The sequence below is a fragment of the Pelodiscus sinensis genome, chromosome 7 (assembly GCF_052426305.1).
Source record: "Pelodiscus sinensis isolate ZL-2025 chromosome 7, ASM5242630v1, whole genome shotgun sequence".
Classification (NCBI taxonomy): Eukaryota; Metazoa; Chordata; order Testudines; family Trionychidae; genus Pelodiscus; species Pelodiscus sinensis.
This window is the reverse complement of record NC_143058.1, coordinates 1,447,745-1,471,538: the sequence shown is the minus strand read 5'-3', so window position 1 is coordinate 1,471,538 and position 23,794 is coordinate 1,447,745. Positions and strand designations below refer to the sequence as shown.

Here is a 23,794-nt window from a genome sequence, read left to right as displayed (position 1 = left end):
TCTGTCTGTCTGTCCGTCCGAGGCGTGCTCAGCGGCCGAGCAGCGGAAGGGGTAGGTCTGTCTGTCTGTCTGTCTGTCCGAGGCGTGCTCAGCGGCCGAGCAGCGGAGCGGGTAGGTCTGTCTGTCTGTCTGTCTGTCCGAGGCGTGCTCAGCGGCCGAGCAGCGGAGCGGGTAGGTGTCTGTCTGTCTGTCTGTCCGTCCGAGCCGTGCTCAGCGGCCGAGCAGCGGAAGGGGTAGGTCTGTCTGTCTGTCTGTCTGTCCGAGGCGTGCTCAGCGGCCGAGCAGCGGAGCGGGTAGGTGTCTGTCTGTCTGTCTGTCTGTCCGTCCGAGGCGTGCTCAGCGGCCGAGCAGCGGAGCGGGTAGGTCTGTCTGTCTGTCTGTCTGTCTGTCCGAGCCGTGCTCAGCGGTCGAGCAGCGGAGCGGGTAGGTGTCTGTCTGTCTGTCTGTCCGAAGCGTGCTCAGCGGCCGAGCAGTGGAGCGGGTAGGTGTCTGTCTGTCCGTCTGTCCATCGGAGGCGTGCTCAGCGGCCGAGCAGCGGAGCGGGTAGGTGTCTGTCTGTCCGTCTGTCCGTCCGAGGCGTGCTCAGCGGCCGAGCAGCGGAGCGGGTAGGTGTCTGTCTGTCCGTCTGTCTGTCCGAGGCGTGCTCAGCGGCCGAGCAGCGGAGCGGGTAGGTGTCTGTCTGTCCGTCTGTCCGTCCGAGGCGTGCTCAGCGGCCGAGCAGCGGAGCGGGTAGGTGTCTGTCTGTCCGTCTGTCTGTCCGAGGCGTGCTCAGCGGCCGAGCAGCGGAGCGGGTAGGTGTCTGTCTGTCCGTCTGTCCGTCCGAGGCGTGCTCAGCGGCCGAGCAGCGGAGCGGGTAGGTGTCTGTCTGTCCGTCTGTCCGAGGCGTGCTCAGCGGCCGAGCAGCGGAGCGGGTAGGTGTCTGTCTGTCTGTCTGTCCGTCCGAGGCGTGCTCAGCGGCCGGGTGACACCCACAGCCAGCTGGGTAATGCACCGCCTGGCCCATGGGACGGCCCGGCCGCACGCTGCTCCTGAGCCCTGAGAGCAGGCGGGGGATCGGCCCGGCGGCGGGGCAGGCTCGGAGGCGCCCCGGCCGGCAGCCCGTGCTTGGGGCTGCGGAAGGAAAACCCGCCTGCTAGAGGAGGAGAGACGGCAGCCGCCCCCCCGACCCCGCCAGCTTGTCTGCAGTCGCCTTGCACCCGGGGGCTGAGAAGGCCTGAAGGAGCCGCCCAGCCCCACACGCACCCGCACCCGCACAGCCAGGGCCTGCTGGAGCTGAAGTTTTGCATGTGAGCGGCCGTCCAGCGGCTCTTCACACCAGCCCCACGAGGGGCTGCAGCCGGCCCTGCAGCGGAGGAGCCAGGAGCCGGGTGCGAGCCAGCCCCAGATGGCTGCCCTGCAAGTCCCTGCTGCAGCCCGCCTCCCCCGAGCCACGGCCCCCAGGAGCCCGGCACTGAGACCTGCCCCCTGGCACTCTGCTGCCCCCGGGGCGGGAAGGAGCCCGGCGGGTCTCTGCTTACCTGCCCCACGCCCGTCTGCACAATCTTCAGCCCCAGCCCGGCCTCCAGCTCCGACCTCGCGGCTGCTGCAGAGGGGAAAGCGCGAGGGGTGAACGAGGGGCCCCAGCAGCTGCCGGTTCCCAGCTCGCACGTGGCGCGGGGACCCGGAGCTGGGAGGAGCCAGGGTGGGGGCAGAAGGGATCAATGAGTCACTGGCTGGGAACAGCTCGGCCGTCCTGAGCCCCCTACTGGTCTCCCCCCCCCAACCCACAGCCCCCAGGCGCCCCCACTCACCGGCCTGGCTGGTCACGTCTGCCAGAGACAGGTTGTGATGGTTCTGCAGGATCCGGAAGGTGAGGGCCGGGCCCATGACACTGGGGGAGCAGAGACCAGTCATGGGGGGCGGGGACGCCGCCCCCACCCCGGATCCCTGGCGGAGCCGTGCAGGGGACACTGGGAGCAAGGGGCCAGCGACTGCAGGGAGGCTGGGACGAGACCTGTGAGCATGGGGGGGATCACGGCGGGGGCGACCGTCCCGGGAGCTGCAGCCCTGTCTGGAGAAGGGGGACTCCCCGCAGACGGGGGGGGAGGGGGGGCAGGCAGAGGAGAACACAATTCCTACCCGGGATGGGGACAAAGGGCAGGCGGGGCTGCCCCAGGCTGGGGGAGGGGTCAGTCTCGGCGGGGTTTGGAGGGAGAAGGGGCTTAGAGCGGGGGGGGGCCGGGACCCCCTCTCCCCCACAGGAATGTTGCTGGCTGCTCCGGGTCCCTGCGCTTGCATGGATCCCACGCTGCGCCCCGTCCCTGGGACCCCACAGCCCTTCTCTTCGACCAGCCGCCCGAGAGTCCCCTCTGGCTGCGGACGGGGTGCAGGGCCATAGAATCATAGAATCATAGGACTGGAAGGGACCTCGAGAGGTCATCGAGTCCAGCCCCCCGCCCTCAAGGCAGGACCAAGCTCCGTCTACACCATCCCTGACAGATGTCTATCTAACCTGTTCTTAAATATCTCCAGAGAGGGAGATTCCACCACCTCCCTTGGCAATTTATTCCAATATTTGACCACCCTGACAGTTAGGAATTTTTTCCTAATGTCCAATCTAAACCTCCCCTGCTGCACTTTAAGCCCATTACTCCTTGTCCTGTCCTCAGAAACCAAGAGGAACAAATTTTCGCCTTCCTCCTTGTGACACCCTTTTAGATATTTGAAAACCGCTATCATGTCCCCCCTTAATCTTCTTTTTTCCAAACTAAACAAGCCCAGTTCATGAAGCCTGGCTTCATAGGTCATGTTCTCTAGACCTTTAATCATTCTTGTCGCTCTTCTCTGTACCCTTTCCAATTTCTCCACATCTTTCTTGAAATGTGGCGCCCAGAACTGGACACAGTACTCCAGCTGAGGCCTAACTAGTGCAGAGTAGAGCGGCAGAATGACTTCACGAGTTTTGCTTACAACACACCTGTTGATACAACCTAGAATCATATTTGCTTTTTTTGCAACAGCATCACACTGTTGACTCATATTCAACTTGTGGTCCACTATGACCCCTAGATCCCTTTCTGCCATGCTCCTTCCTAGACAGTCGCTTCCCATCTTGTATGTATGGAACTGATTGTTCCTTCCTAAGTGGAGCACTTTGCATTTCTCTTTATTAAACTTCATCCTGTTTACCTCTGACCATTTCTCTAACTTGCTAAGGTCATTTTGAATTATGTCCCTATCCTCCAAAGAAGTTGCAACCCCACCCAGTTTGGTATCATCTGCAAACTTAATAAGCGTACTCTCTATCCCAATATCTACATCGTTGATGAAGATATTGAACAGTACGGGTCCCAAAACAGACCCTTGAGGAACTCCACTTGTTATCCCTTTCCAGCAGGATTTAGAACCGTTAACAACAACTCTCTGACTACGGTTACCCAGCCAATTATGCACCCACCTTATCGTGGCCCTATCTAAGTTATATTTGCCTAGTTTATCAATAAGAATATCATGCGAGACCGTATCAAATGCCTTACTAAAGTCTAGGTATATGACATCCACCGCTTCTCCCTTATCCACAAGGCTCGTTATCTTATCAAAGAAAGCTATCAGATTAGTTTGGCATGACTTGTTCTTCACAAACCCATGCTGGCTATTCCCTATCACTTTATTACCTTCCAAGTGTTTGCCGGGGGACTCCCTGACACCATGACACACCCTGCCCCCCTCCCGGGGGATCGCCCTGCCCCCACCTCCAGGGCTCCCACCTGATGTTGATGAAGCTGGCCGTGGACAGGTGGACGTGCTCCGCCAGGATCTCCAGCAGCCGGATGCCATCAGCGAGGCTCAGCTGCCTGCAGGGAACAGAGGGGGGCTCAGGGCTGGGATCCCGGCCCAGACAGCCCCCCCATCTGCGAGCGACAGGGCAGGTGCCAGCAGTGGGGAGCGGGACATGCCAGGCAGGTGGGTGTGGGCTGGGCCGTAGGGGCCTTGGCACAGGCCCAGCTCTGCCTGGGGCTGCTCCTGACACCAGGAACAGGGTCCCACTGTAGGCGCCCCGAGGACTGGCCAGGCGGCCGGAGTGGGAACCCCCCCCCTCCCCGGGGCAGCCCCACAAGCTCCCCCGCCCCACCCCGCCCCCGCGCTCACTTCCGGTCGGTGACGATGTAGCCGTACTCCTCGGCGGGCTGGGCCTCCGGCTGCTGCCCCTCCCCGCCACGGTCGCGTGGCTCCATGTAGCTCTTCTTCTCCACCGGCACCGGCCTGGCGGGGACCCCGGGCGTGGCCTGCCCCGGCGCCGCCCCCTGTGCTGCCAGCGTGGGCCTGGCGCTGCTGGGCACCGGGCCACTGGCCCCCGCCCACCGCGGCCCCTCTGTCCAGGGGGCGGCACTGGCAGGGCTTTCGGGGGGAGGCGCCACGGAGGGGGGCAGCTCCTCCTCTCTGTGCTGCATCTCCCCTTCCGTCACCTGGGGCAGAGCAGCACGTTACCCGGCGGCAGATCCCTCCCAGGAGCCGGGCGAGGGCAGGGCTGCGCGGGACCCCGGGGAAAGCTGCCAGAGTGTCCAGGCGACGGGCCGGCGTGCTGCCTCCCCAGAGCGGGGCCCACCAGCCCCCAGCTCCGTGGGATCCTACCTGCTCCCCGAACCGCCCAGCCGCTGTCTTGGGGAGCCCGCCGGCCCACGGGCCAAGCCACGCAGGACAGAGGCTTCTGGGGGCCACTGGTCCCTTCTGCGGGGAGAGGCGCTGCAGGGTCTGGCTGCCCCACCACAGCGGGGCACCCCCTGCCTGCGAGCCAAGCCGTGGGGGAGGCAAGGGGGCAGGGAGACCGGGGAAGGGCCGAGCGCTCGCGCAGCACAGGAGGGCAGGAATGCCCCACCCACCCGGCACACAAGCAGAGGGGGCGTCGACTTGACCCAGCCGGGCGGGCCGGCAGGAAGGGGGAAACCGGGGGGCCCTGAGTGCCGCCGGGGAACGGGAGGGGTAGGGTCACAGCAGCATTTCCCCTTCCCAGCTCACGCACGGCCCGGCATCCGGGCAGACCAAGCACACGGGGGGATTGGTCGGTGTCCGCCGCCCAGCCTCAGATCCCCGGGGAACAGGCCGGCTGCACCCTCTGGCCCCCGACAGGATGGGGGGGGGGGGCTTCGGTTTGATGGACACGCAGGTTGTCCGGTGCTAAACCCTCGCAACCTCTACAACTGCAGACGGCAATTTCCTAACTCAAGCGGCGCTGAAGCTGGCGGGAGGGGGGGATTCTGCATTCGAACTCATCCGGAACTGGTCAGCGCTCTAATAACGGGTGGCAGCTTCGGTGCACGTTCTGATCTGGCCCCATTTGTTATGTGGAAGTAGAACAAAGGCTGAACCAGTAACACAAACACGCCTGGTGGCTTGAAAAGGGACAATTTCATCAAGCTCCAAACTATTAGGAACCAAGTCACCCGGGAGAAAAGCGGGAATGATCATTCTGAATGATTTAAGTGTTTTACTAAATGATCGAAAAGCGACAATTCAAGAAGGAAGGCTGCACTGGTTACAAAGCAACTGGGCTTACAGCAGAAGTGAAGGCAGCTGTGTAAGAATATGAAAGAGGGAAGAAAAGGGAAGTTGGTAGTAATGAGCGAGAGATCAGAAGCGCTGCATAGTAGAAAATGGATAAAGGAAGCAAAAAGCCACCAGGTATAATGGATAGCCTGCAGAGTTAAGGACAAGGCTTTTAAGGATACTAGAAATAAGACTCTTAAAAGACATTGATCCGTTACTAATGGAAGCAGTAGAATTGTCAATAACCCAGAAAAGACAAATTCGATACAGTAATTCCTCATGTAACACTATCGATGTTTCAGAAAATGATCGTGTTAAGTGAAAACGTGTTATGGGGGGTCAATTTTCCCATTGAAAATAATGGTGAAGATGGGGGTTGCGTTTCAAGCGGGGGTGTCTGTTGGGACCGGGACATAAGGTCGGGGGAGAAAGGGGACTGGGTTACAGCAGGGAGGGGAGGTGTCTGGCTCTGGGGAAGGGAAGGGGAGGAGCAGGGAGGGGCATTGGGGTGGGTGTATGTCCCTCCGATGGGTCTGCCGGGACCTGCATTGCATCTGGCGATGGGGAGTCAGCGGGGAACAGCGCGGCGAGCGGCGAACCCTCCACCGCTTTGCAAGGAGGCGGGGGAAGCCCCGCGCAGCCACCAGCCATGGGCCGGCTGGGGAAATCGTGTTATTCCGGGGACAGTCATGTAATTAAAAAAACATTCCCTCAAAAAGAAATCGTGCTATCGCAAAAACATGTGAAGCGGGCCCGTGTTAATGAGGAATCACTGTACAGTGCTGTTTTGGGAGAGGGAACTCGAGTAGTCGTATCACCTGGAGAGGAGTAAATACTTTCTATGCCAACAGTAACTTGGGAGGAAGTTGAACGGCAGCTACTGAACTCAGGCGTTTTTAAACCTCAACTCTGGACACTTTGCTTCCAAGAGCTTTAAAAGAGCGGTCGGAGGAGCTGGCTGAACCGTTACTGGGGATTTTCCATCCCTCTGGGCTCACCAGCCAAGTCCCAGCAGACTGGCAGAAAGTGACGTCGGGCCAGTGTGTAAGAAAGAAAAGCGGGATGGTCCAGGGAAACAGGCCTGGCCGTCCCACACGAATGCCGGGCGGAGCAACGGAGGAAGAGCGGATAACGGGATTTGATGAAGAAAGAACTGAAGGACGGTAACAATCTACTGAATGCAAATGTGCAGAGTTTTATGGAAAATAGACACAGTCACACTAACAGGAGATACATATTTAAATGGCACAGACCGGACCCCCCCGGGCCTGGCGCAGACCGGACCCCCCCCGGGCCCGGCGCAGACCTGGACCCCCCCCGGGCCCGGCGCAGACCTGGACCCCCCCCCGGGCCCGGCGCAGACCTGGACCCCCCCCCGGGCCCGGCGCAGACCTGGACCCCCCCCCCCCCGGGCCCGGCGCAGACCTGGACCCCCCCCCCCCGGGCCCGGCGCAGACCTGGACCTAGTCCGATGTCCATTTCTCATGGGCGTGGCCAGGTTTCTCAAGGTGTTTGCTGCGCCCAGGCCGGGCTCTCAAGGTTCTGGGCTGCTCTTTAGCTCTAACGTACCCGACGGTCTCCCTGGAGCCCAGCGCAGCGGCCCTGCTAGACAGCACTGACCTCTCCTGGCTCGGCACCGGGCAGGCCCCGGGGGCCCTGGCGAGCGAGGTCCCAGCTGTGACTAGCTGGTGGCAGGGAGGGGCCGCAGGGCACTGCCAGCAGCACCAAGGGGAGCCGGTCCGGTGGCAGGGTCGGTGGATTCGTTAGCCAATCGGTCTCCGTCAGCGAGACTCCCCGCTGAGCGCCCGGCAAGGAGCAGCTCCCGGCCCTGCTCCGCTGCAGGGGGATCAGGCGCCTGGGAGCAGAGCCAGGCTCGCCCGGGAGCGTTAGCGCAGGCCGACTCGGGGATGGAAGAGGCCAGGGCACAGACAGCGACCCGGGGCCCCGGCACGGCCCACACCAACGAGCCGGACTTTATCCGGGCGGGGGCGGGGCCTGGCAGCGGGCGGCTAACCCGCTGTGCCCACGCCGGGGAGGTCTCGCCGAGCAGCAGAGCCGCTTCCCTCGGCGTCTCGGGCGGGGCCTCTGCCCGGGGCTGGTGCCCACAGCTCAGAGAGGTAGGAAAACCGGCGGGGGCAGATCACCTAGAAAGCTGCCTTGTGCCCGCCGCAGCCCCAGGGCCCCCACGAGCGCGAGAGAGACACGGGGGGGGCACGGAGCTGGCAGCTCCAGCTGGACGCAGGCAGGCGAGACGCCCAATTCCACAGGGAGGTGCCCGGCGCCGGCGCGGCTCCCCCAGGCTGCGCCGGAGTCTCCTTTGCCGGGGGACTGGGACCCAACCGCTCTGGCTCGGGGCAGGGCTCTGGCTCGGGGACCACGACGCTCCCTGCGGCGACCGGGACCCTGCCGGACCCTGGGCCGGGAACCCTCTGGCATCGGGCCCGGGACTTACCTGCCTCGCCTCCAGAGCCTTCTGGCCAGCTCCACCTGGCGGGCGAGACACGGACGTTTCATGCTGGCTCCGGGCACAGAGCAGCATCCGGGGGAGGGATCAGGCCAGGTCCAGCGGGGGTGAACCCCTCACCTCCCCCCCCCGCTCCCCGTCCCACCCCCTCACCTTCCCCTCCACCGCTCCCTGTCCCCCGCCCTCACCTCCCCCCCGCTCCCCGTCCCACCCCCTCACCTTCCCCTCCACCGCTCCCTGTCCCCCGCCCTCACCCCCCCCGCTCCCCGTCCCACTCCCTCACCTCTCCCCCGTCCCACCTCCTCACCTTTCCCCCCGCTCCCTGTCCCCTGCCCCTGCTCCCTGTCCCACCCCCTCACCTCCCCCCATCCCCCCGCCCTCACCTCCCCCCGCTCCCCATCCCACCCCCTCACCTTCCCCTCCACCGCTCCCTGTCCCCCGCCCCCCTCACCTCCCCCCGCTCCCATCCCACCCCCTCACCTTCCCCTCCACCGCTCCCTGTCCCCCGCCCTCACCTCCCCCCGCTCCCCGTCCCACCCCCTCACCTCTCCCCCGTCCCACCTCCTCACCTTTCCCCCCGCTCCCTGTCCCCTGCCCCTGCTCCCTGTCCCACCCCCTCACCTCCCCCCATCCCCCGCCCTCACCTCCCCCCGCTCCCCATCCCACCCCCTCACCTTCCCCTCCACCGCTCCCTGTCCCCCGCCCTCACCTCCCCCCGCTCCCCGTCCCACCCCCTCACCTTCCCCTCCACCGCTCCCTGTCCCCCGCCCTCACCTCCCCCCCGCTCCCCGTCCCACCCCTTCACCTTTCCCCCACTCCCTGTCCCCTGCCCCTGCTCCGTCCCACCCCCTCACCTTCCCCTCCACCGCTCCCTGTCCCCCGCCCTCACCTCCCCCCCCCCCGTTCCCCGTCCCACCCCCTCACCTCTCCCCCGTCCCACCTCCTCACCTTTCCCCCGCTCCCTGTCCCCTGCCCCTGCTCCCCGTCCCACCCCCTCACCTTCCCCTCCACCGCTCCCTGTCCCCCGCCCTCACCTCCCCCCGCCCCTCCCTGTCCCACCCCCTCACCTCCCCCCGTCCCCCGCCCCTCACCTCCCCCCACTCCCCGTCCCACCCCCTCACCTCTCCCCCGTCCCACCTCCTCACCTTTCCCCCGCTCCCTGTCCCCTGCCCCCGCTCCCCATCCCACCCCCTCACCTCTCCCCCGTCCCACCTCCTCACCTTTCCCCCGCTCCCTGTCCCCTGCCCCCGCTCCCCATCCCACCCGCTCACTTCCCCCCGTCCCACCTCCTTACCTTTCCCCCGTCCCACCTCCTCACCTTTCCCCCGCTCCCTGTCCCCTGCCCCTGCTCCCCGTCCCACCCCCTCACCTTCCCCTCCACCGCTCCCTGTCCCACCCCCTCACCTCCCCCCATCCCCCGCCCTCACCTCCCCCCGCTCCCCGTCCCACCCCCTCACCTCTCCCCCGTCCCACCTCCTCACCTTTCCCCCCCGCTCCCTGTCCCCTGCCCCTGCTCCCCGTCCCACCCCCTCACCTTCCCCTCCCCCGCTCCCTGTCCCCCGCTCTCACCATCCCACCCCCTCCCCTGCTCACCAGGGCGCTGGAGCAGCTGCAGCAGGGCAGAGAGGCTGGCGAGCTGCTGGGGGCTCAGGTCCTGCAGCCCCACCCCGTAGTCGCTCAGCACGGCCACCAGTCTCTGCAGGGCTGCATCTGCTGGAGGGAGGGCGCCGGCTGTGGACCCTGCCCACAGAGCCACGGGCAAGGCAGGAGGACTCTTGGCCTGGGCGGGAGGGGGCACCCACCAAGCACCTGGCCCTGCTGGGCCCAGAGGTCAGGAAGCAGGAGCGAAAGGGCAGCACCCCCACCCCGAGGCTGGCAGTGGCAGGACCTGGGGGAGACTGGTCGCAATGGCAATACCACCGCTGTGTCTGTCATGCCCCGACCCGTGCCTCAGTTTCCCCTGGTCTCCCCAGAGTTACACTGGGTGGGGGAGGGGTGAATAGCTCAGCCTCTGGAGCGCGAGTGGGTGTGGGGGGGAGATGGCACGGACGAACGGGCCGGTCCGTATTCCCAGTGGCGCTGTGGGTAGCGGGGGGGGGATGGACAAACGGGCCGGTCCGTATTCCCAGTGGCGCTGTGGGTAGCGGGGGGGGGGGGGGATGGACGAACGGACCGGTCCGTATTCCCAGTGGCGCTGTGGGTAGCGGGGGGGGGGGGGCACGGACGAACGGGCCGGTCCGTATTCCCAGTGGCGCTGTGGGTAGCGGGGGGGGGGGGGATGGACGAACGGGCCGGTCCGTATTCCCAGTGGCGCTGTGGGTAGAGGGGGGGGGGGATGGACGAACGGGCCGGTCCGTATTCCCAGTGGTGCTGTGGGTACCGGGGGGGGGGCACAGACGAACGGGCCGGTCCGTATTCCCAGTGGCGCTGTGGGTAGCGGGGGGGGGGATGGACGAACGGGCCGGTCCGTATTCCCAGTGGCGCTGTGGGTAGCGGGGGGGGGGGGGGATGGACGAACGGGCCGGTCCGTATTCCCAGTGGTGCTGTGGGTAGCGGGGGGGGGACACAGACGAACGGGCCGGTCCGTATTCCCAGTGGCGCTGTGGGTAGCGGGGGGGGGGCACAGACGAACGGGCCGGTCCGTATTCCCAGTGGCGCTGTGGGTAGCGGGGGGGGGGATGGACGAACGGGCCGGTCCGTATTCCCAGTGGCGCTGTGGGTAGCGGGGGGGGGGGGGATGGACGAACGGGCCGGTCCGTATTCCCAGTGGTGCTGTGGGTAGCGGGGGGGGGGACACAGACGAACGGGCCGGTCCGTATTCCCAGTGGCGCTGTGGGTAGCGGGGGGGGGGGGCACAGACGAACGGGCCGGTCCGTATTCCCAGTGGCGCTGTGGGTAGCGGGGGGGGGGGGATGGACGAACGGGCCGGTCCGTATTCCCAGTGGCGCTGTGGGTAGAGGGGGGGGGGGGATGGACGAACGGGCCGGTCCGTATTCCCAGTGGTGCTGTGGGTACCGGGGGGGGGGGGCACAGACGAACGGGCCGGTCCGTATTCCCAGTGGTGCTGTGGGTAGCGGGGGGGGGACACAGACGAACGGGCCGGTCCGTATTCCCAGTGGCGCTGTGGGTAGCGGGGGGGGGGGCACGGACGAACGGGCCGGTCCGTATTCCCAGTGGCGCTGTGGGTAGCGGGGGGGGGGGGCACGGACGAACGGGCCGGTCCGTATTCCCAGTGGCGCTGTGGGTAGCGGGGGGGGGGGGGATGGACGAACGGGCCGGTCCGTATTCCCAGTGGCGCTGTCGGTAGAGGGAGGGGGGGGCACAGACGAACGGGCCGGTCCGTATTCCCAGTGGCGCTGTCGGTAGAGGGAGGGGGGGGGCACAGACGAACGGGCCGGTCCGTATTCCCAGTGGCGCTGTGGGTAGCGGGGGGGGGGGATGGACGAACGGGCCGGTCCGTATTCCCAGTGGTGCTGTGGGTAGCGGGGGGGGGGGGGGCACGGACGAACGGGCCGGTCCGTATTCCCAGTGGTGCTGTGGGTAGCGGGGGGGGGGGGATGGACGAACGGGCCGGTCCGTATTCCCAGTGGCGCTGTGGGTAGCGGGGGGGGGGGGGGCACGGACGAACGGGCCGGTCCGTATTCCCAGTGGCGCTGTGGGTAGCGGGGGGGGGGGGGGATGGACAAACGGGCCGGTCCGTATTCCCAGTGGCGCTGTGGGTAGCGGGGGGGGGGGGGATGGACGAACGGGCCGGTCCGTATTCCCAGTGGCGCTGTGGGTAGCGGGGGGGGGGGCACAGACGAACGGGCCGGTCCGTATTCCCAGTGGCGCTGTGGGTAGCGGGGGGGGACACAGACGAACGGGCCGGTCCGTATTCCCAGTGGCGCTGTGGGTAGCGGGGGGGGGGGGATGGACGAACGGGCCGGTCCGTATTCCCAGTGGCGCTGTGGGTAGCGGGGGGGGGGGGGGATGGACGAACGGGCCGGTCCGTATTCCCAGTGGCGCTGTGGGTAGCGGGGGGGGGGGGGCACAGACGAACGGGCCGGTCCGTATTCCCAGTGGCGCTGTGGGTAGCGGGGGGGGGGGGCACGGACGAACGGGCCGGTCCGTATTCCCAGTGGCGCTGTGGGTAGCGGGGGGGGGGGGGGGAATGGACGAACGGGCCGGTCCGTATTCCCAGTGGCGCTGTGGGTAGCGGGGGGGGGGGGGGGGCACGGACAAACGGGCCGTTCCGTATTCCCAGTGGCGCTGTGGGTAGCGGGGGGGGGGCACGGACGAACGGGCCGGTCCGTATTCCCAGTGGCGCTGTGGGTAGCGGGGGGAGGGGGGGATGACACGGACGAACGACCGGTCCGTATTCCCAGTGGCGCTGTGGGTAGCGGGGGAGGGGGGGATGACACGGACGAACGGACCGGTCCGTATTCCCACTGGCGCTGTGGGTAGCGGGGGGGGGGGGGCACAGACGAACGGACCGGTCCGTATTCCCAGTGGCGCTGTCGGTAGAGAGGGGGGGGGGGGGCACAGACGAACGGGCCGGTCCGTATTCCCAGTGGCGCTGTCGGTAGAGAGGGGGGGGCACAGACGAACGGGCCGGTCCGTATTCCCAGTGGCGCTGTGGGTAGCGGGGGGGGGGACACAGACGAACGGGCCGGTCCGTATTCCCAGTGGCGCTGTGGGTAGCGGGGGGGGGGCACAGACGAACGGGCCGGTCCGTATTCCCAGTGGCGCTGTGGGTACCGGGGGGGGGCACAGACGAACGGGCCGGTCCGTATTCCCAGTGGCGCTGTGGGTAGCGGGGGGGGGATGGACGAACGGGCCGGTCCGTATTCCCAGTGGCGCTGTGGGTAGCGGGGGGGGGGGCACGGACGAACGGGCCGGTCCGTATTCCCAGTGGCGCTGTGGGTAGCGGGGGGGGGGCACGGACGAACGGGCCGGTCCGTATTCCCAGTGGCGCTGTGGGTAGCGGGGGAGGGGGGGGATGACACGGACGAACGGACCGGTCCGTATTCCCAGTGGCGCTGTGGGTAGCGGGGGGGGGGGGATGACACGGACGAACGGACCGGTCCGTATTCCCACTGGCGCTGTGGGTAGCGGGGGGGGGGGGGGGCACAGACGAACGGGCCGGTCCGTATTCCCAGTGGCGCTGTCGGTAGAGAGGGGGGGGCACAGACGAACGGGCCGGTCCGTATTCCCAGTGGCGCTGTCGGTAGAGAGGGGGAGGCACAGACGAACGGGCCGGTCCGTATTCCCAGTGGCGCTGTCGGTGGGGGGGGGCACGGACGAACGGGCCGGTCCGTATTCCCAGTGGCGCTGTCGGTGGGGGGGGGGGGCACGGACGAACGGGCCGGTCCGTATTCCCAGTGGCGCTGTCGGTAGAGAGGGGGGGGCACAGACGAACGGGCCGGTCCGTATTCCCAGTGGCGCTGTGGGTAGCGGGGGGGGGGGGGATGGACGAACGGGCCGGTCCGTATTCCCAGTGGTGCTGTGGGTAGCGGGGGGGGGGGCACGGACGAACGGGCCGGTCCGTATTCCCAGTGGCGCTGTCGGTGGGGGGGGGCACGGACGAACGGGCCGGTCCGTATTCCCAGTGGCGCTGTGGGTAGCGGGGGGGGGAATCCCGCCAAGGGGACCGGCCGGGCCAGGCGCGAGGGGGCGGCGGGAAGGGAGGGTTACCTGGCTGCGCCGGGATGCTCCGTTCCTCGGGCTCGCTGCTGGCCGGGGGCGGCCCCTGGCCGTGCTGGGCCCTCGGGCTGGCCTTGTCTCCCGGGAGGTAGAGCGTGCCCAGGCCCTGGAAGAGAGGCCCTCCGTCCAGCCCCGGCTGCCCCCCGTAGGAAGCGAGGGGGGCGGCCCCAAAGAGGGCGGGGGCGGGGGCTCTGCCGGAGAGAGCGGGTCGCTCGGGGCTCTGTCTGGCCACGCTGCCCTGGACGGGGCTCAGCTGCTGCGCACCGTTCGGGTAGCCAAACTGGAACCAGAGCACAGAAGCACCAGGCCCTCAGTGCCACCCCCCGCCCCCCGAGACCAGCCGGCCTCCCCCGGCCCAGTGCTTACCCCCCCCCCCCCGCCCAGAGACGAGGGCCCCTCCCTTGGGGCAGAGATGCAGCCACCTCTGGGGCGAGGCCTGGCCGGTGTTAACAGCCACACTGCACAGCGGTTTGCAGACAAGCTGGTGCCAAAGCCTCTCGCGTTCCCCAGACGGGATGGGCTGACCAGCCAGGACCCCCAGCTCTCCCCCCGCCCGCGCCCCCAAGGCGCCGGCCGGAGCTGTGTCCGTGCCGGGCTGGGCCTGCGGCCGGCTCTGCCCCTCACCTGGTGGTACGAATAGGGGTGCAGCAGCCCCTCCTCGGGGGCGAGCAGCAGGAGTGCCAGGTATCGCTGTAGCGTGGCAGGGGCCAGCGGGGCCAGGCGTGGGGCCATCTGCACGGAGCTGCCTGGCTGGCCGGGCACCGGGGGGAGCAGGGTCCTCGGCGGGGCGGCGCGCAGCGGGGAGAACCTGAGCGATACCAGAGGCCTGGTGAGGGGCACAGCGGGGGCCAGGCCGGGCTCCCCTCCTCCTCCCCAGCCCCAGGAGAGCAGAGGCCAGACCCCCAGCCTGGGGCCCCCGAAACAGGCTCCACAGGGTTCACCCTGAGCACCCCGGGGCCAGACCAGGCAGCTGCTGAGGGGTGCAGGAAGGGGCTGACTTTTCAGGGGTTGGGTGTGGCCCCAGGCAGCCCCCCACTGTCAGTCATAGGGTGACCGTACGGACCGGCAGCCAAACCCAGCCCCACAGGGCTCGTGGGAGAGTGGGCGATGGACCCCTAACCCCAGGGCCTGAGCCATCCTGGCCCTGCCCCCGGTAGCCACGTCCCGTCTGTGCTGGACACCCAGGAAACCCCCCTCTAGTCTCCCGGCTCGGGGAGACGGTTCTGGCTGCTCCGGGGGTGCAGGGTCGGGGGACCCAACTCGCCGTCACAGGGGGACCCTGGAGCCAGCTCCCGGCAGGGCCCAGCTGGGGGACGCCAGGCCTCAGAGCGCAGCCCCGCTCTCCCAGGCACCGGCCGCTGCCTGTGACGGACTCACCGTAGCGGGCACACGGCACCCACGGGTGTCCTTAGTGGGGGGGCGGGGCAGCACAGGCCTGGGGGGGCCCGGCTGGGGCAGACGGACAGCGGAGCCAGCCCTACCTGTCCTTGGCCGCCGGCTCCGGGGCAGGGGGCGGGCGCAGCCGGGGGATCCGCTGCAGCTCCTGGGCGATCACGTACTGCGTGAGCCCGTCCTGCCACGACAGCCCTGCCACGGGGACAGCAGCCCGTCAGCGCGCAGGCCGGCCCCCTGCCCCAAGGAGGGCTGAGCCCCACCCTCTCCCAGCAATGCCAGCGGGTGCATGGACCCTGCCCCCCATCTCCCACCACCACCCGCCCCAGCCACTGCCCCCCGTCACTCCCCCAAGCAACAGGCCAGCCTGCACCCCCACCCCCCTCGGCCCGGGCCAGCCTGCGCCCCCGCCCCACCCCTCCCAGCCACAGGCCAGCCTGCACCCCCACCCCCCTCGGCCCGGGCCAGCCTGCGCCCCCGCCCCACCCCTCCCAGCCACAGGCCAGCCTGCGCCCCCCAACCCCCTCGGCCCGGGCCAGCCTGCGCCCCCCAACCCCCTCGGCCCGGGCCAGCCTGCGTCCCCCACCCCCCTCGGCCCGGGCCAGCCTGCGCCCCCGCCCCACCCCTCCCAGCCAGAGGCCAGCCTGCGTCCCCCACCCCCCTCGGCCCGGGCCAGCCTGCGCCCCCGCCCCACCCCTCCCAGCCACAGGCCAGCCTGCGCCCCCCAACCCCCTCGGCCCGGGCCAGCCTGCGACCCAGCCCCACCCCTCCCAGGCACAGGCCAGCCTGCGCCCCCCACACAGGGCTCACCTTGTGCCAGGAGGCGGTGCAGCGTGTCCTGCAGGCGCTGGAGCACCGGCGAGGTGAGCTGGAAGGGAGGCCTGTCGCGCGCCGCGCCCGCCTGGCACTGCCCGAACAAGCCATCTAGGAGCAGAGCAGGCACAGGGCAGCCGGCTCAGCCCCTGGGCCTGGCGCCAACCCCAGGGGCAGCCGGGGTTGCTGTGGAGGAGGGGGCCTGGGAGCTGGGGGGGGGCAGTTTCACCCCTCAGGCTTCCTAACCCACCTTCCCTCCCCCCTCCGGGGCTCCAGCCTTGACAGCCCCCCCCCCCCCCCCCCGGGCACTTACCCTGCACACACACCTCCTGCTGGGAGCAGAGCCGCCGGTCGAACAGGCAGCCTGGGACAGACACAGGGACAGTTAGCGCCTCCTGCATGGGGGCTCGCCGGGGCTGGGGGCAGCGTGGCAACCGGGGGGCGCCGCAGGGCTGGGGGGAGCCACCCAAGGCCCCACCCCCGCAGGAGCATGGAGCTGGGCCCCCCACCCTGCCCAGGCCAAGGCCCCACACGGGGGTATCGCAGGCGATTCTTGCAAACCCAGCCCTGGGCCCTGCGAGCGCCCCAGAAGCACCTGGCAGGGAGGCGGGGGGCCAGTCTCCCCGGGGTGCTGCAGCGGTGGGACGCAGGCCTGGCTCCCCAGGAGCTGCCTGAGCAGGGAGGTCGGGACAGGTGCAAATGCATCTGTCGGGGCAGCTCGACGCACCCAAGGGCAGGGCTCGGTATGGGGGGCAGCCTCCCACAGGGGTGGGGGCAGTTACATGCCCCAGCTGCCAGCACAGCCACTACCTGCTGGCTCCTCACAGCACCGGGGGGGGGGGGGGCGCTGACATGGGCCTGGGGGCAGCGCCGGGGGGGGGGGGGCTGACATGGGCCTGGGGGCAGCGCCGGGGGGGGCTGACATGGGCCTGGGGGGCAGCGCCGGGGGGGGGCTGACATGGGCCTGGGGGCAGCGCCGGGGGGGGCTGACATGGGCCTGGGGGGCAGCGCCGGGGGGGGGCTGACATGGGCCTGGGGGGCAGCCCCCCCCCGCTGCTTCTTGCAGCCCAGCAGCAGCCGCCAATGACTCACCACCGAAGGCCAGGAGGGAGGGGGAAGGAGGAGTAGCCGGGCGGGGGGCTGGCTTGCCACGGGGCCGGGAGGGAGAAAGGGAGCAGGACAGACCCAGGTGAGATGCCCCCCAGCACCGGGAGCCACCAGCCCTGGCTCCGGGACTTGGGCTCCTGCGTGCACTGAGCCTGCCGGGGGCTCACCCCACAGGACACACGGCAGGGCTGGCGCCCCAGCTGCTGCCTGGCCTCCCCCTGTGGGCTGGGGGTCAGTGCCGCCCCCCAGGCCCAGCGCAGGGCTCGGCCCCTCCTGCAGCCCGGACCTGCCGGGAGCTGACCATGGTGCTGAAACGCCCAGCTCCCGCCAGCCACCTGGGAAACAAGCCGCAGCCTCCCCCAGCCCAGCCCAGCCCCCTCCGGAAGGGCAGGGCAAACCCGCCCCGGCGCCCTGCCTGGCACCAGCCTGCGCCCGCTCCCACCCCGCTGCCCGTCTCCCTGCACGGAGCCAGCGACCTGGCACCCTCCGGAGAGGCCCCGGGACCGAACCCACCAGGCCCCTTCCCCGGCCCCGCAGGGCCCTTCGCCCGACGTGCCTCAGCCACCCCAGCCCCTCTCCAGCCGGGCAAGGAACCAAGGCCCCCGCCTGCCATGAGGCAGAACCGGGCGTCTCCCAAGGGCCACACACGAGGCAAATCCCCATCTCCCCAAAGCGCCCCCCAGCCCCGCAGAGCCCCCCACACGGAGCCAGCCCAGCGCGCTCTGCAGTGAGCGAGGCGCAGGGAGCCAGAGCCACATGCCCGCCCCGGCCAAGGGCAGGAGGCTGCCCCAGCGCCCACCGGGCACTGCCCTGCGCCCATGGCATCCCGCAGCCCTCACGCCCCCTGCACAGAACTGCCCCCCATGAGAAGCATCCATGCAGCCCCAGAGCCAGTCGCCCTGCCCACCTCCCAGCCTCCCCCCAGCCCAGCCCCACGGCACCGCTGTGCCAGCCCCCCGCCCCGCCCAGCCTGGCCCCACGGCACCGCTGTGCCAGCCACCGTCCCCCAGCCTGCCCCACGGCACCACTGTGCCAGCCCCCCGCCCCGCCCAGCCTGGCCCCACGGCACCACTGTGCCAGCCCCCCGCCCCGCCCAGCCTGGCCCCACGGCACCACTGTGCCAGCCCCCCGCCCCTCCCAGCCTGCCCCACGGCACCACTGTGCCAGCCCCCCGCCACTCCCAGCCTGGCCCCACGGCACCACTGTGCCAGTCCCCCGCCCCTCCCAGCCTGCCCCACGGCACCACTGTGCCAGCCCCCCGCCCCTCCCAGCCTGGCCCCACGGCACCACTGTGCCAGCCCCCCGCCCCTCCCAGCCTGCCCCACGGCACCACTGTGCCAGCCCCCCGCCACTCCCAGCCTGGCCCCACGGCACCACTGTGCCAGTCCCCCGCCCCTCCCAGCCTGCCCCACGGCACCACTGTGCCAGCCCCCCGCCCCTCCCAGCCTGCCCCACGGCACCAGTGTGCCAGTCACTCCCTCCGAAGGCTCCTGCCACCCGAGCACGGTGCCAGGCGGGCACAGAGCCGCAGTGGGTTTGGGCAGCCTGGCCACGGGGCAGAGGGGCGGAGGAGCAGGGCAGCGCATGGGGCAGGCCCCATGGAGGGAAGGGGCGGGTGAGTCACAGGCAGACGCGCGGCGGCGTCAGTGCTGACATGCCGAGCTGCGTGAGTCAGCGGCCTCTGGGGGCAGGCGAAGCGGCGGCTGGCAGCCCGTGTGGGAGGGGCAGGCCGCTCTGCCCAGCCCCCCACCTCCAACGGGGACACAGGAGCACAGGGAGGGGCAGCCCCAAGCCCAGCCCCACGGCCTGCTCCAGCCAGGGGCTGGGTCACAGGCAGGGGCACTAGCACAGCCCCCCCCACTCCGGAGTGTCCCTGGGGCCCTGCTGGGACGCGGGGGCCCCGGTCAAGCCCACGGCATCCCCTGGGGCCTGGCCCCACAGGACGTTAGAGCTGCTCCAGCTGCCAGCTCCTGCCACGCGCCAGTTTCCCCGACACCCTGTGCCACCTCCCAGCCTGCCCCACAGCTCCTCTGTGCCGGCCAGCCCCCCAGCCTGCCCCACGGCTCCTCTGTGCCGGCCAGCCCCCCAGCCTGCCCCACAGCTCCTCTGTGCCGGCCAGCCCCCCAGCCTGCCCCACAGCTCCTCTGTGCCGGCCAGCCCCCCAGCCTGCCCCACAGCTCCTCTGTGCCAGCCAGCCCCCCAGCCTGCCCCACGGCTCCTCTGTGCCAGCCAACCCCCCAGCCTGCCCCACGGCTCCTCTGTGCCGGCCAGCCCCCCAGCCTGCCCCACAGCTCCTCTGTGCCGGCCAGCCCCCCAGCCTGCCCCACAGCTCCTCTGTGCCGGCCAGCCCCCCAGCCTGCCCCACAGCTCCTCTGTGCCGGCCAACCCCCCAGCCTGCCCCACAGCTCCTCTGTGCCGGCCAGCCCCCCAGACTGCCCCACAGCTCCTCTGTGCCGGCCAGCCCCCCAGCCTGCCCCACAGCTCCTCTGTGCCAGCCAACCCCCCAGCCTGCCCCACGGCTCCTCTGTGCCGGCCAGCCCCCCAGCCTGCCCCACGGCTCCTCTGTGCCAGCCTGCCTCCCAGCCTGCCCCACGGCTCCTCTGTGCCAGCCTGCCTCCCAGCCTGCCCCACGGCTCCTCTGTGCCAGCCTGCCTCCCAGCCTGCCCCACGGCTCCTCTGTGCCGGCCAGCCCCCCAGCCTGCCCCGCGGCTCCTCTGTGCCGGCCAGCCCCCCAGCCTGCCTCACGGCTCCTCTGTACCAGCCAGCCCCCCCAGCCTGCCCCGCGGCTCCTCTGTGCCAGCCTGCCTCCCAGCCTGCCCCATGGCTCCTCTGTGCCAGCCAGCCCCCCAGCCTGCCCCACGGCTCCTCTGTGCCAGCCAGCTCCCCAGCCTGCCCCACGGCTCCTCTGTGCCGGCCAGCCCCCCCAGCCTGCCCCGCGGCTCCTCTGTGCCGGCCAGCCCCCCAGCCTGCCTCACGGCTCCTCTGTGTCAGCCAGCCCCCCAGCCTCCCTCACAGCTCCTCTGTGCCGGCCAGCCCCCCCCAGCCTGCCTCACGGCTCCTCTGTGCCGGCCAGCCCCCCAGCCTGCCCCACGGCTCCTCTGTGCCAGCCTGCCTCCCAGCCTGCCCCGCGGCTCCTCTGTGCCGGCCAGCCCCCCAGCCTGCCTCACAGCTCCTCTGTGCCGGCCAGCCCCCCCCAGCCTGCCTCACTGTTCCTCTGTGCCAGCCAGCCTCCCAGCCTGCCCCACAGCTCCTCTGTGCCAGCCAGCCCCCCAGCCCAGCCCCACAGAAGCCAGACAGAACTCCGGTCCAGCCCCGTGGTATGAACAGGGCCCACAGCACCCTTGTGCCAGGCTCTGAAGGGCCCAAGGTCACTCCCTGGGGAGCCAGCAAGGTTTGGCCCCTCTGCTCCCGAGGGGAGGGGAAGGGCCCCCAGTCTGCAGGGGGGCGCCGTGGGGATGGGGCCTGGCAGGAGCCTGCTGAGCTGTGGGCCACAACCATGGATTTGAGCCGCATGCGGGTCCCAGGCCAGGAAGATAAAGTGCCGGGCGGCTTCAGAACTGGCACCTCCTCCCCCCTCCCCCCCGCCTGCCCCAGGGCTCCCGGGCAGGCGCTAAGCATGCTGGGAGGCGCCTTCACCCCTTGGCTGCCCACTCTGTGCCCAGCGGGCGGGGGCGTTGGGGCCCGGAGCAGTGCCCCACCAGGGCCTGGCCCGGCCCCACTCGGTCTGCACCCGCCCCCCCATCCCAGGCTCCACCCGCCCCTGCACGCGCCCGACCCATGCTCGCGAAGCGCCCTGCAGCTGCGCCCCAGCCCCACCCCCCAGCCACAGCCCCCTCCCCCTCCGCCCTGCCGCCTCCTCCAGCTCAGGGTCTCGGCGCCTGCGTCTCGTACGAGCCACCTGCCTGAGCTGCCGGGGGCTCGAGAGGCCGGGGGGCCCAGCTCCTGCCCTGCTTTGCAGCCCCGCAGGATGGGCGGAGCCAGGCAGGGCCAAGCAGAGCCCCTGGGAGCCCCGCCCAGCTGGAGGGGGACGGGGACACCCCTGCCCGAGCAGGCAGGGTGCTCAGCCAGCGTCTCCGGCTCCCTGCCAGGGAGGGGCTCCGGATCGGGCCCTTTCAGCGGCAGCAGGCCCGGGGGAGCGGGAAGGCCGCTGCACCGCACGCACAGGCACCAAACAGCTGCCGAGGCCCCAGGCAGGGGTGCAAGGGGGAGGCTGCCAGGGACCTCGCCCAGCAAGGGCAGGACTGGCCTGTGCCCCCTCTTGGGGAGGCGCCCACTGGCCCCCAACCTGGCGCCAGGGGAGAAGGGAGATGGGCCCCCTCTGTGTGGGAGGGGCTCAGGCCACCTTCCCAGCTGCGGGGACCAAGGGCAGGGGGCCGCTCGCCCCCCCAAAGCAGGCGGGGGGGAGGGAGGGGCGCCGGGGGGAGGGGGCGGGCTGGCGCAAGTGGAGAAGAGGCGTTTCCCCAGCACCGACGGGCAGGGACCAGGGACCAGTGACGTCTGCAGCGGAGCAGGAGGAATACTGCCTGGCACAGGAGCGGGGGGAGAGCAGGGGGGCTGTGAGCCCTGTGACGTGCCTGTGACAGGCAGCCACGCAGAGGGCAGACAGCACCGCCCCCCCGGGGGCAGCGGGGTCCTCCTAGACCCCCAGGATGGGCAGGTTCACCCCCAGCCTGTCTGCTCCCAGCCGCGTTCCCCCTTCCCAGCTCCCCAGCAGCACTGCCCCTCCAGCTGCCCCCCGGGAGCAGGACCACGGTTTCCAGGTGCAGCCCCCGGGCTCAGTCAGGCCTGGCCAGGGTGCAAACACCAGGTGCCCCCGTCCCGCCGCCCTGCCCAGCCTGACCCCTCGCTGCCTGCTCCCCGACAGGAAGGTAAGAGCAGTGCCGGGAGGCTGGGGGTGCAGCCCTGGGGCTAGAGTGAACCCCACCTCACGCAGCACCCCCCAAAGCCAAAGCCAGGGGTGCCAGGCAGGGGGCAGGAGCCACGCGCGGCAGGGGGCAGTGCATGGCAGGGGGGGCAGCTTCCCCCCCAGCCGCTGTAACCGGGGCCCGAGCAGCAGCCGCCCATGCGCAAGGGGTCCAGCTGCGAGGGCCCCAGACAACAACCTCGCTCCACTCCCACACAGGCCCCAGATGCTGAAATCCAGCCCCCAGCAAGACAGCCCCCCCCCGGCCAGCCCGCCCTCCCCATGGGGATCCCCCCAGATCGATACCCCCCATGGGAACCCCCCCAGACCGATACCCCCAGCCCAGCCCCCCCACGGGGACCCCCCAGACCGATACCCCCCAGCCCAGCCCCCCCACGGGGACCCCCCAGACCGATACCCCCCAGCCCAGCCCCCCCACGGGGGCCCCCCAGACCGATACCCCCCCAGCTCAGCCCCCCCACGGGGACCCCCCAGACCGATACCTCCCTCAGCACAGCCACCCCCCATGGGGACCCCCAGACCGATACCCCCCATTGGGACCTCCCCAGACCGATACCCACCCAGACCAGCCCTCCCCACGGGGACCCCCAGACCAGCCCTCCCCATGTGGACCCCCCAGACCGATACCCCCCTCAGCACAGCCACCCGCCATGGGGACCCCCCAGACCGATACCCCCCATTGGGACCCCCCAGACCAATACCCCTCCAGACCGATACCCTCCATGGGGACTGCCCAGATCGATACCCCTCCAGACCGATACCCCCAGCCCAGCCCCCCCACGGGGACCCCCCCAGACCGATGCCCCCCCAGCCCTCCCCATGGGGACCTCCCCAGACCGATACCCCCAGCCCTCCCCATGGGGACCCCCCCAGGCCGACACCCCCCAGCCCAGCCCTCCCCATGGGGACCCCCAGGCCGACACCCCCCAGCCCAGCCCCCCCCATGGGGACCCCCCAGACCGATACCCCCAGCCCAGCCCCCCCATGGGGACCCCCCAGACCGATACCCCCAGCCCAGCCCCCCCCATGGGGACCCCCCAGACCGATACCCCCAGCCCAGCCCCCCCATGGGGACCCCCCCAGGCCGACACCCCCATCCCCCGGCCGCCCCTCACCGTGGGGTCCGGCGCCCCCGGCCCGCGGCAGGCGGCCGGCCACGAGCAGGAGGCAGAGAAGCGGCCGCAGCAGCCGCCGCCCCATCCCGGCCGCTCGGCTCCGCTCCGCACCACGCCGGGCCCGCAGCCCAGCGCCGCCCGCAGCCGCCGGGCCGCCCGGCCACGCCCCCACCCGAGGAGCCAATCACAGGCCGCAGTCTGGACACGCCCCTTGCGGAGCCACCAATCGCACCCTGCAGCCAGGACACGCCCCCAACAGGGAACCAACCACCACGCATGTCTGGGACACGCCCTCCAGGTAATCTAAATGAGCGGGACACGCCCCCTGCCAATAGCCCCGCCCCTTTGGGATGCACCAATCACCAATCACCGTGAGAGCCCTTCCACAGGGGACCAACCGCGTCCCCCAAAATGTATTAACCCCGCCCCCTGAATCACGCCCTCGCCAGTTGCCCCAATCACTCTTACACACAGGACACGCCCCTCTCTGAGGAGCCACGCCCACTGCAGATGACACCAACCACAACCCAGGGGGATGGCAGGTGCCTACCAGAGTCCCGCCCCCTGTACAACAGACCAATCACAGCCCTGCCCCGACACACCCTCACACCAGGTGGGCCAATAGGACGAGTGTGTCTGGGCTTCTAGGAGCTGGCACGTGCCTGGTGGCCAATGTCCTAGGAACCTGGGGGGTGAGGCAGCTAGTGGGGCAGGATGGGCAAAAGGGGGCAGGACAATGCAGTGAGGCGGGGGGTGGGGCAATGGGGCAGGGCA

General features: G+C 69.8%; 1 protein-coding gene across 2 annotated transcripts in view; it reads right to left on the bottom strand.

Annotated features, from left to right (window-relative positions):
- Positions 1-23,177, bottom strand: part of PTPRN (protein tyrosine phosphatase receptor type N) — a 44,272-nt gene extending 21,095 nt beyond the window's left edge. Inside the window, exons 1-12 of one of the 2 annotated variants that reach the window (XM_075917682.2) lie at positions 23,021-23,177; positions 16,188-16,238; positions 15,872-15,985; positions 15,151-15,256; positions 14,294-14,477; positions 13,661-13,949; positions 9,581-9,700; positions 7,976-8,010; positions 4,129-4,445; positions 3,747-3,833; positions 1,791-1,870; positions 1,518-1,582 (exon numbers count right to left, since the gene is read on the bottom strand). In XM_075917682.2, coding sequence (XP_075773797.2) covers positions 1,518-1,582; positions 1,791-1,870; positions 3,747-3,833; positions 4,129-4,445; positions 7,976-8,010; positions 9,581-9,700; positions 13,661-13,949; positions 14,294-14,477; positions 15,151-15,256; positions 15,872-15,985; positions 16,188-16,238; positions 23,021-23,105 — 1,533 coding nt within the window. In that variant the 5' untranslated portion in view covers positions 23,106-23,177. The remainder of the gene's footprint in view (positions 1-1,517; positions 1,583-1,790; positions 1,871-3,746; positions 3,834-4,128; positions 4,446-7,975; positions 8,011-9,580; positions 9,701-13,660; positions 13,950-14,293; positions 14,478-15,150; positions 15,257-15,871; positions 15,986-16,187; positions 16,239-23,020) is intronic. The other variant, XM_075917683.2, reaches the window with a different exon arrangement.
- Between the last annotated feature and the right edge of the window lie 617 nt (positions 23,178-23,794).